This window comes from Sus scrofa, chromosome 18, assembly GCF_054392235.1.
Source record: "Sus scrofa isolate SSC_HxYL_T2T_F1_AM1 chromosome 18, Sscrofa_HxYL_maternal_Yorkshire_Landrace_v2.0, whole genome shotgun sequence".
NCBI lineage: Eukaryota > Metazoa > Chordata > Mammalia > Artiodactyla > Suidae > Sus > Sus scrofa.
In genome coordinates, this window is record NC_139400.1 from 49,932,148 (window position 1) to 49,944,257 (window position 12,110).

General features: G+C 49.8%; 1 protein-coding gene across 11 annotated transcripts in view; it reads left to right on the forward strand.

Moving 5' to 3' along the window:
* PDE1C (phosphodiesterase 1C) overlaps positions 1-12,110 on the forward strand; it is a 609,477-nt gene that overhangs the window by 184,109 nt on the left and 413,258 nt on the right. For all 11 annotated transcript variants that reach the window (XR_014834316.1, XM_085005901.1, XM_085005902.1 and 8 more), the window contains one exon: positions 5,973-6,023. Coding sequence is in view for 8 of the 11 variants with exons in the window: in XM_021079206.2 (XP_020934865.2) it covers positions 5,973-6,023 (51 nt within the window). In the remaining 3 variants the exon portion in view is untranslated. The remainder of the gene's footprint in view (positions 1-5,972; positions 6,024-12,110) is intronic.

Consider the following 12,110-nt stretch of genomic DNA (forward strand, 5'->3'; position numbering starts at 1 on the left):
GCTGTAGTAGTTTCCTCAATGGAAGAGAGTCTCTGCTTGTGCGGGGCTTACATTGTAGTGGAAGGAGAATGCAGTAAACCTGGTGAATGACGTATGGAGCATATGGGAAGGTGAGAAGGGCTTCTGGAGGAATCGAGCCGGGAAGGGGGATGAGGCAGAGGAGACGGGGAGTTGGGAGCTGCCATCTTTATATAAGGTGACCATGGAGCACCTTATTCAGAAGGTGACAGCCAAGCAAAGATAGTTAATGATCTTGGACCAGATCTTTCCCCCCCAGGCATCCCATCCTGTTTTTCTTGCTTGGGTGTTTGCAAGTGGAAGTCAAGGTGAGGTGAGACCAAGCACCTGTGAGCAAATCCAGGCTTCACCTTCCATGCAGCTAGGAAGGTGCCTGGAACCTCGTTCCAGCACTTTCTTCTCTGAGGTCCCGTGTGCCTGACTCTCCAGCACCAGGCTTCCCAAAGGACCTCATGTGGAGAGGGGCCCTGGCAAGCCCCAGAGCTTGTGGTAGAGCAGCAGCCAACCAGAGCGTTGGGCAGGTTTCCTTGCAGGAAGCAGGGCTCGTCTGTGGAACTGCTTTCTCATTGTGTTTGCCCTGGCACCCAGCACCCCAGCTGCGTTTACGCTCACCCAGATGCCAGGGTTTTCAAAACAAGAGTGGCAGTGTTTTTGGTGCTAGCTTTGGTTACAAAGCAGTGTGCACCTGCCCAGGCCACCACCACAACTGTCTGGACCACCCTCGCGTCCTGTTCTGATGGCCTGCATTGTTTGTGGCTCCGCTGGGGTCAGAGGCACCTTGCTCCGAGTTAACTTCCTTTCTCTCCATCCCGTCTCACCTGCCTCTCACACTGGTCTCCCTGGCGAATCCTTACTTTAAGATTTGTTTCTGGCCAGTTTTATTTGGGGGAAACATAAAGCAAACACCCCAGGAGCACACTTCATTTAGAATATTGCTTCTCAAGCATTAGTATCCCCAAGTAGATTTCGAGGCAGTTGTTTAAAATCTAGAATCTTGTCTTCCCTTGTAGGGATTCTGATTCAGTGAGTCTGAGATGAGACCAAGGAATCTGCATCATACAATCCTTATCATGATCATTATGTTGTTATTTTGTTTTGTTTTGTTTTTTTCTTTTGTCTTTTTAGGGCTGCACCCATGGCATTTGGAGGTTCCAAGGCTAGGAGTCCAATAGGAGCTGAAGCTGCTGGCCTTTGCCACAGCAACTTGGGATCTGAGCTGCATTTGTGACCTACACCACAGCTCACGGCACTGCTGGATCCTTAACCCACTGAGCAAGCACCGGGATCAAACCCTCAACCTCATGGATGCTAGTCGGGTTCGCTAACTGCTGAGCCGTGGCAGGAACTCCCCATGATTGTTATCTTAAAGTCAGTTCCCTAGCTGCAGACACTTGCATAAACCCAGACTGAGAGGTGTAGTAGCTTGCTTCCCTAACTTGCTTGTGTGTCAGAGCCGAGTGAAATCTATTGCTGCAGTTCTCCCAGGGTCTAGCCCAGCGCGGAGCCCCCAGGTAGCACTCAGTCCACCTGTGCTGAGGGTTTGAGGCAAGGTGAGGCAAATCCTTTGATAAAGAACCCTTCACAACGTGAAGAGTTGCCCACCAATTAATCCCTGTAGTTATGTTTGCAGTCTTAACTGTTGAGTTTTTCTTGAGGCAGAGGCGTGTCTCTGTTCGGGATTTTAATGACAAAACAATGGCACCCTGAAAAGAAGAACTGAATAGGGGTAATTAGTTTTGAAGGAATCTGAGCCATGCCTTCTTCCCTGAATGTTGCTTGGATAAAGGTGTCTAAAGTTACACTCTATTAGTGCTTCTCAGTCTTAGCTGCTCTATGGAATCATCTGGGACTTTGAAAAGTGTGGGTGCTGGGGTCCCACCCTCTGAGGCCCCGTTTAATTGGTCTGGGCCTCAGAATTTTTTTAAAGTTCCCTAGTGATTCTTTTTTTTTTTTTTTTTTTTTTTGTCTTTTCTAGGGCCGCTCCCACGGCATATGCAGGTTCCCAGGATAGGGGTCTAATCAGAGCTGTAGCCACTGGCCTACGCCAGAGCCACAGCAACATGGGATCCGAGCCACGTCTGCAACCTATACCACAGCTCAGGGCAACGCCGGATCCTTAACCCACTGAGCAAGGGCAGGGATCGAACCCGCAACCTCATGGTTCCTAGTCGGATTTGTTAACCACTGCGCCACGATGGAACTCCTCTCTAGTGATTCTTATGTGTGGCCAGGGCTGCCAACCACTGACCTAGAAAGTGTGGACCCTCCTGGAGAGGGGTGTGGGCGATTCATTTCTTGAATCTTACAGGGAGTCTTCTTGGAGTAGAGATGGAAGGTGCCCAGGATTCTGTGATCCGAGACTGCTCTGAAATCTGAGTCTAAAATATATGTGAATGCATTTATGTACATATATGATGTAAATTATATTTAATAGTTAATTGTTTTCTACCTCTTTAATAAAAGCATCTTTCCTGATTGTAAATATGGAACGTGCTTATCACACTGTTGGGTTTATGTAGAGACATATAAAGAAGGCTAATGCTCTCCACCAAGGCCAGCACACGCAAGATCAACTGTCCATGTGTCTGGCGCCCACCCTTCCATTCATTTCTCTGTGGCTAACCACCTGCGCGGCCTAGACACACATTCCGCATCAGTGGAATCAATGATTCCCACTGGTCTGTGCGTTGTGCCCAACAGGACTTTCTTTTGACCCACATGGCTTTCCTTAAATGGTTAACTTTCCTGCACTCCACATCATCATTTTTAGGAGATCTTGCCAAATTCAGTCTCTCATTGCTCCTGACGAATGGAACATCTCCTTCACCGTGACTACTTGCTGGATTTTTAAAAAAATGCAAGGCCGATGACAGTGTAGCAGGGCTCCTCTGCTCGTCAAGACGCCCTCGTGTGTCTGCGCTGGCCGGCACTGTGCTGCCGGGCTGTCGAAAGGTCTGGGCCGTTTGTGGGCTGGGGACAGAGGGGCTTATTAGCACGCTGGGCCACAACCACTCTTTATCGTGCTGGTCTCCGTTGAGTCCTAGTGGCATTCTCTAAGCCCTTTAAGAAGCCCTGTTTTCACTTGTCTTTTGGAGCCAGGCTGAGAGGATGGAAAACCCAGCGCCAGTCAGCAAAGAGCCGCTTCCTGAACATGCAGGACCTGGAACCACCCATTGGGGGCGTCTCAGTGGCGATCTGTTACTGGCCAGTGGGGTCTGGACAGTTACTCAGTTACTGAGAAAAGCCGACAATCTGTGCTTATATTTGAAACCTCTTGATTTTTAAATGCAGACAACTAGTTGTTCAAAAATTAAAGACATTGTAGGGGCCAAGCAAAACACATCTGGGCCTTTTTTTAGTCCTCTGGAAACCAGTCTGAGGGCTCCTCCGTCTCCTAAGCCATCAGTGGCAGTTGGTATCCATTGCAGTGTATTTCATTCAGCTCTAAAAATATTGACTGAATGCATTATTCTGCATGCCAGCCAGTCACTGCTTGAAAGATTGCACACACAAAGATGAAAAGTTATGATACTTGTCTTGAGGCGGGGGGGTAGTTTATAGTTTAGAGCAGCTGTTCTCAAAATATGGTCCTCAGACGAGCATGCTCAGTATTACCTGGGAACTTGTTAGAAATGCACATTCTCAGGCCCCATCCCAGACCCACCGCATCAGAACCTGTATTGAAACAAACCCCGCAGTCTCTTTTAACAGACCATCCTGGGAGTCCCGCTGCCTGTTGAAGTTTGAGGACCACTGGTCTGGGAGGGGAGGGAGGTGCATGGGCGGAGATCTGTGGAATGCAGAAGCTGTGCTGGGAGTCAGGGATGCTTTTCTGAAATGAACGGCTCCACCTGAGTCTTAAAGGAGGAGCAGGAGTTGGCCAGGTGAAGCAGTGGGGAGGGGTGCCTTGGGGGAGGGGGCAGAGGAGCGAGAGCAGGGCCGCAGCGAGCCTGCAGGGCGTGTTTGGGATTTGTCCATTTAGAGCCTGTGGCTGGTCCCTGAAGGAAGCTCAGGGAAATACTGTGAGCTGGTAGCTGGGGCCAGGTGAGCTGGGTGTATCTTGGAGGTGCTGGGACATTGCAGGAGATCCTGTGGTGCTGGGTTTACATCTGGGGAAACAGTGCTGGTAGCAGGGTTCAGATTCTTTCTGAGTCAAGACACCTCTCCTGGCACACTACTGGCCTAGATCTTGATTCCCGCTTCTCCTGGCATGCCTTGGATCTGGGTCAGCAATTCCCATCCTTGGATAGGTGGGGGGGAGGGGAGGAAAAAGCCTGGAGTGAGGAAGCAGCTATGGCTGCGTGTGAAATTGTGGCAGTGCTGGGACTGCTCCTCTTTCTTCCCTCAGGGAAAATGTGCACTCTCCAAGCTGAACATTTTTGTGGTTGCTGGTATTTTCAGCCATGGCAATAATAGTCTTTATTATTTATTTATTCTTTTTGCCACACCCATGGCATATGGAGCTTCCGGGCCAGGAATCAAACCTGGGCCGTAGCAACGACATGAGTCACAGCAGTGTCGATGCTGGATCCTTAACCCGCAGAGCACCAGGGAACTCCTTTGTAATCCTACTTTAAAAGCAACCCATCAATTTCTGCAGCAAATATTTTGGAATATAACCTTGCTCTCTTTAGAAATCTGTGGTGTCCAAAGAGGGAATGATTTGAACTCAAGGCCAGAGAAACTCATGTCTATAGCTAATTAGGTCTTAACTTCTTTCTCCCTCTTTCCCTCTCTTTCTTCCCATCTCCGTTTCTCTCTCTCTGAAACGCTGGGGTGTTAGAGATAATGGGAGCAGGATGCGATGTTACCTCCCCCTGCTGGTCGTTTCGTATAATGTCTTGTTTGTCATGTGTCTAAGGAATGGAGACAAAGTAGACAAATGCAAAGTAGATGGAGATCGAATCCACTACTTTTTACAAAATGGCACAAATTTTAAAATTTTCATCCTTTTGAAAGCGTGAAAGGAATTTTTGGACTCCTTCCATTCTTAGAAAAATGATGTAATACTTTTGGGAAGCAGTTATTTTTTTTGTCCTGTACTGCACATTCTCGTATTTAATGTTTGCATTAGCAATCTCTTTGATGATGCCTGTGCACTGGATATTCTTTTTTAAACTAACATGGACAGGTTTTTCTAGCTGACTGCTTTGGGTGTTCATTCAAGTTGACCACATATACCTACAAAACGCCCAAGGCATAGTCTTTATGGGCGTTAAAAATGATGTTTAAAGTGAGTGAAACATGTGTTTCAGTTTAATAATTGATCTTTTTTTTTTAATCCACGAAGATGGTGTTCATAAATATAGGGTTATTAGTTATGACCCTGTTGAGAGGATAAATTGTAGAGCGGCTTTTCAGAGGAGAGGGACGTCCCTGCTGAGAAGTGTTAGGGATAAGGTTTTCTAGGGCATCTGTCTGAACAATTTCCTTGATTCTCCTATTTGTTAGCATCCAAATCTGACAACCCCCCAGGTTACTATCCCCTGAAATCCCTGCCTTGCTTCGCCCCATGGATTGAGAAAACCAGGCTGATGTCAGGTGGTTGGGGTGCATTTGTGTGTTGAAGGACATCGGACGAGAGGAAGCTTGAAGCAGAAGGATGTGCACTGGCTTGGAAGCCAGGCGTGCTTGTCTCTTACTAAATGGATGCAAGCCAGTTAACTCCTCTAAGCCCAGTAAACTGGTAGCGTTTAGATTGTCTCCAGCTTAATTCACTGTTCTGATCAAAATGATGAAGACATTTGACCTCATTCAGGCATTGAGAGCAGCACTGGAAATGCAGAAGGAGAGGGAGTAAATTTGCTTTTATCCTCTTACAAAGACTCTCCAACACAGCCTCATGTCGAATCATCCAGAGGATTAGCTGTACGTTGGGCATAGTCTGTGAATGCATATGCCTTGTTCTTAATTGCATCTTCTGTTCTTTTTTTTTTTTTTTTTTCTTTTTCCAGTTGCAAACGAAGCCGGAGATAAGACTGCCAGACCACTTGCTCGCTTCTCCCGTGAGTAAATCTTGTTTCATGTCTTTCCTGGCTCCTTCAGAGGCTGTTATGCCTGCGTGGTCCACCCCTCTAGTCCTGCCAGGTGTCAGTAAAACACAGCCAGTAAGAGTGATAGGGGAAGTGTCTTCAGTGGGTTACCCCTCCACGTGAGCCCCATGGGCAGTGAGGGATGCTACTGCTGCTGGCTTTTCAGTCCTTACAACTGTGGCTTAGCCAACAGTGCTCTAGGGGTTTGCTGTTCAAAGTGTGGTCCTGGGAGCCACAGGATCTTAGAAATGCAGACCCCCAGGCTCACTCCAGACCTACTGAATCAGAATCTGCTTTTCAGCAAACCCCCAGATTCCTAAGCATATCCGAGTCTGAGAAGCGCTGCACTGGACAGCCCCCTCGTGTGCCCTGCCACGGGGTGGGCCTCTTCTGAAGAATGAGTGTGGAAAAGCCTGTGAAATGCTTGTTATTGTCAAGGTCTGTGCACATGGAAAAGCATCATCACCCCCTCCCACCCCCACCAATGTGGACTTAATGGCCCAGCTCCACTGCTTTACCTCAGTTTGGTGACGTTTGGAAGCTCAGATGAGTCAGTGAGTGGCTCTCCTTTGGCCCTGGGATGTTCCTCGGGGCCTGGAGCTCCCCGTCAGTTTCACTTGACTCTTCTGGCTCCAGGTCTTGGTCCTTGTGGGCGAGCAAGAGTCAAACGCCTCTTGATGTTTTCTGTGCCAGAGTGATCTGCAAATTATACAGCAAGTTAATGCACTTCCTGGGGTGAAAACCCAGATCCCAGTGAGGCAGGGGTGGTGGTGGGGGGACACCAAGGGAGAGTGAGGAGGTTGGGTGGAGATGCTCCCCAGATGGACTGAGCGAGTGCTCAGTGGAGAAACGGCGGCGGAACTGTCAACCACATCAGGTGGATTTTTCTTCCCAGTACCATCCCTCCTCACTGGCTTTCACTTATACTTTCTGGGCCTCAGTTTTCCCATCTGAAAAATAGGAAAGTCATACCCATCTTCTCTCCTTTATAAAAACAGTCACCACCCTTTGAAGTGATGGCCTGAGAGGGGCTACACAAATTCCAGGTCGCTGCTTTGTTCAGTAAGTTTGACCGAATCTTGAAGACAGCTTCTGCCATAGTTAAGTCTTAATATGTGAAGTGGAAGTATCCTTTCTCTATTTGTAGGGCTTCCTCTAAACTCCACCTTCTGGCTCTTTTTTGGGGGGTTCTTCAAAATTTGGGGAATGATTCCTAAAAACGGTTCTTATAGAATGGTAGCAGCACATGATAACGAAAGAGCTTTAAGTGCTCACAGTCTAGAAATTGTGTAATGAAACACTCGCTTCTCGCAGGCCCCATTTTCCACTGCCCTCCCACCTAGAACCATTATTTCCAAAATAAGTATTTCATCCCACAGCTCAGTGAGGATGATGGATATGCTTTTAGTCCCTTTCTTTCTTCGTCTCCTAAGCCGTAGTTAGGCAAATTAATAAACTGGAATGGTAACCCGACCACGCTGTGCACGCCCGCACCTCCACGGGAGTTCCTGCTATTCTCTTGCTTGTCGGGAGGTCTAGGAAGGGGATTCGGTGAAGGCAGAGTGAAGCCTGGAGCAGCGAGGCCCTTCCCAGAGAGAAGAGGGCACCTTCCCCTGCAAATGGCTTCCAGAGCTTCCGCACTGTGTGACTGGATCAGGGGCTGGGGTGTCCCTTGCAAGTGGAGGTGAGGGAAAATAATGCCTATACAGCAAAAAAGTAGTTAGTGGCAAACCAATTCAGTCGGGCTGATTCTGGAAAAAAAAAAAAAAAAAAAAAGGAAGAAAGGAAAAGAAAATCTCCTGACTTTTGCAGGGCAAGGCAGTGCAAAGAAGCCAGGTGGCACATTAGCTACTACATCTTTCTGTGGCAAATACCAGAGGGGAAAAGTTCGATGGCTTTTAGGAAGGAGGAGAAATTCTTGCTGTAGCATCATCTGATTGGCACCGACTGCACTGCATTGAAAATAACCTTCTTCACATGGATGAAGTCTTCAGTTTAGGAAACTGGAAGGGTTTGGATGATAGACTTCCCTTTGGAGAGGGGAAGATGGAGCAGCATTTTCCAGTTTTTTTTTTTTTTTTTTTTTTTTTGCACCTAACAAGGCATGTGAAAGCCCTGACTGTGTGCTCGGCCCAGCACGGACTTAGGAGGAATTCAGAGCAGGAGGCGAGAATATGGGCTGGTAATGCCGTGAAACCTGGACCCGCAGGGGAAGGGGCTCAGCGGAAAAGAGCTCGGGTCGGGAGGAAGGGGCCGGCTCAGTGCCCCCCACCCCCCAAGTTGTCCCCAAATTTTCCTTCCCTCTGCGGCTCTCCCATCCTGATTCCCGATGCCTCTGACATATGTTCTTTTCTCTGTACGTTTTAGCCCTGCTTGAATCCATACATTTTCTTGGCTTCTCCGTATTGCAGTGGAGATGCGCTGTGACGACTGTCGGAAGAAATCCTAAAGGGCGACTAGAGGGAAGCAGTGTAGGAATCATGAAAACATCTGGCTTCATGATGGGCTTATCAGCCTCGCGGGCTCGTTCTAGTCCACTTCCGAAGGGGGTCGTCTCCACACTACAACCCTGTGCCTGGCTTTCGTTTCTGTGTGACTGACACCACTGCCCAGAACCCCGCACTTTCCTCAAAGCAGTCGATTCTAAAGCCTGTGGCTCAAGCTTAGTTCCTGTGACATTTAGGCCGGAGACACTCGCTGTGCCATCAAACAGCAGTGCTGCGGTGGTAGGTGCTGTGGAGTCAGTCCTCTGAGACTCTGGGTCCAATCAGGACCCTTCGCCACCTTTGTCCTCATCATTTTAGTCTTAATAGTGGCTTTTTAAAATTTTTTTTATTTTTAGGGCCGAGCTTGAGGCATGTGGAAGTTCCCAGGCTAGGCGTCAAAATCGGGGCTACAGCTGCCGGCCTACACCACAGCCACAGCAACATGGGATCTGAGCTGTCTGTGACTACACCACAGCTCAGGACAATGTCTGATCCCCGACCCACGGAGCAAGGCCAGGGATCGAACCCACATCCTCATGGATACTGGTCGGATTTGTTTCCTCTGTGCCACAACGGGAACTCCTTAGTAGTGGCTTTCGATCAACCTGACCTTGGTCAGAGCATCTGTGTAACAAGCAAAGGCACAGAGAGTGTCAGGGGAGTCATCCTCCTGGGACTGGGATGGGGCAGAAGCAGGGGGAAGGCATGGCATTCGAAGGAAGTGGAAAATATTATCTTCCCCTCTGAAGCCTTCGGAAGAATGACAGTGTCCAGGAGAATGAGCATGCTGGCTTTGGATCAACTGAAGGTTTAGAACGGCTCGCATCATGAGGGCAGTGCGTACACTAGCTATGCTGTGTCTCTAAATTGTTTTTACAAACGAGGACAATGAGGCTGGGAGAAAACAGTGAGAGTCGCTCACTGTTGGAATTCTAGGGCTTCTAACTCCAAATCCTGGCTGTTCCCAGTGCACTTTCCTTCCTCCCTGGTCTTAGGGGTTAGAGCATCCTGATTCTGGGCCTTGGGGGTGGGGGGTCTTCCAGCTCCTTTGTGGAGGTGCTCGGGCTTCACCACAGGGCAGGATTCAGGGAGCCACAGGGCTGTGACCTCCAATACAGTTGGTACCATCTGGGGCAGGAAGGCTGTTCCTCAGACTTCCCCTTCCACCAGCTTACTTATATCAGAAATTGCCTAAAATAAGGGAAACTTGAAATACAAGTCCCCTCAGGGGTGGGGACCTAGAGATCCATTCTTACTATGGTGAAAATGATTGATAGCAGACCCAGACTCCTGAAAGTGTATCTCTGTGGGTCAAGAGAGGGCACTAAAGGGTTACCTCGTTTAACTGTTCTCGTGTTCCTTCCTTTACTTTCGGAACACTGCCACGGGCCTGGCTCTGTGCTATATGCTGAGGATATAAATCGCCATTAAAGCAAGATCCCCGGCATCAAGAAATGTAAGGCTTGATGTGAGAATAGTCAGCAGCCCGGAGAGCTCATCAGAGGGGGTCCGGAAGTGGGGGCAGAGGTCACTCAGGGCAGGGCCTCTCAAGGGGTTTGATCACGTTTCCCTGGGCAGGGGTTGCTTGCATCGCGTGGTGAAGGGTGCTGGGAACTCCCCAGGTGAGGAAGGTGTGTGGAGCACATCCCAGGCAGAGAGCGCCCCCGGGCACACAGGAGCCTCGCGTGTTACGGAAACTGGCTGGAGAGGCAGCCCAGGGTCAGGCCGAGAGGGGTCTCTGTGCTCGCCCATGGAGCGGACTCTGATTCCGGGGAAGCCTCTGAGCGTGTCATGCTCGAACAGCATCATACTCTCCTTCTGGAGCTGGAGGTGGCCTCTGGGGACCAGGGCTGTGCCGTGAAGAACTGGACCTGCCCCGCCTGCTCCAGATGTCAGCCAGGGGAGGTGCTCCTGGAGCCCCCTGAGCCTGGGCTTCTGACATCCAGGCTGCTGGGGTGGAGTCAGCAGGCCCTGGGGCTGGGTCCCCAGCTGGTCCAGATGTCTGAGATGCCAGGAGGCTGCCCTCCCGTGCCAGCCCCAGAGAGCGCCCCTCCCTGGAGACATCGTTTTGTGTGTATGTCTGTCTCGCATTAGACAGTAGGCTCCTGGAGGCCAAGGGACTCCTGGTTGAACGCGTACTGACCGCGCCTGTTGTAGGATCCCCTGCTTGTTGAATGAAGACTGAGGAAACTACTTCTGCAGTCGTTCCCACTCCTCTCCCTCGTCCTAACTTCATAAGCAGGGGCAGGTTCTCCTGCTGTCAGCAGCACACTCCCAGATATGGGTCCCTCCTGTATATGTCCTCCAGGGCTGCCCACATAGTCACATGAGGGTCCTCAGAAGCCATGAGGGACACGGGCTCCAGTGTAAGACCTGGGTTTGGGTTCTGAGTCTAGGAGCTCTGACTTCTGCATGAACTTGGGCAGTGACAGGTAATTTAACCCCTCTAAGCCACACTTCTACGTCTGGTTCTAAGATGGGACTATAGGAGTTCCCTTCGTGGCTCAGTGGTTAATGAACCCAACTAGGATCCATGAGGATTTGGGTTTGATCCCTGGCCTTGCTCAGTGGGTTAAGGATCCTGCGTTGCCATGAATGGTGGTGTAGGTCGCAGATGTGGCTCGGATCCGGCATTGCTGTGGCTGTGGCGTAAGCTGGCAGCTGTAGCTCCAGTGAGACCCCCTAGCCTGGGAACCTCCATATGCCACAGGTGTGGCCCTAAAATAGCCAAAAGAAAAAAAAAAAAGACGGACTGTAACTTTCTTCCAGAGTTGTCGGGGATGATCCCCTGCAGGGATGAGTGCAGAAAATGCTTAGAAATGTGACTTGGTCGCCGACCAATCAGAGCAGATGTTGACCGTGAGCGATGTGAAGGACCGGGATGCAGGAGGTCCTGATAGGCCAGGCACTGGATGGGGCTGGGGTCGCTGAGGTGGATGTTGACCCTGATTACCTGGAACACTAGAGTGTAGTGTCTGCACGCTGTAAGTGCCCAGTAAGGGTGAGTGACTGACCTCACATACCTTATTACTCTGAGTGTCTCCCTCCCTCCCTCTCTTCCTTCCTTCCTTTCACATGTTACTTATTGAAGGCTTTTCTCCTCTGGGCCCTGGGGACACACAGATTGATAAATTTGCCTTCAAGGAGCTCATGATCTAACCATGGAAAAATGAGTGGCTCCAGGGCAGCGTGTGGAAGGAAATGCTAGGGATTGGTGCAGAAGCTATGGGAGCCAGACAGGGCAGACTGTATCTGCCTGTGGATTGGATTCGGGGGATGGATGTGGGGTAGATTCAGGGGAGTCCTTCTGGAGGAGACAAGCGTTAGCTGAAGCCTGGAGGGATGCATGGGGGTTAATACGTAGAGAAGGTACCTTCCATTCCTTCAAAAAGGAATGGAAGACAACTTCTAGTCTGCCACCTTTCAGGGAATAAAGACTAGGTGTAGTGTTCAGATGTGGCCACAGTGTGGCGGGAAAAGCCCAGAATTTGGTGTACATCTCTTCTCCAGGAGACCCGAAGGAGGCTGCATTCAGTGCAATGAACAGAGCAGTCTTTGAGAAGGGAGTCCATGG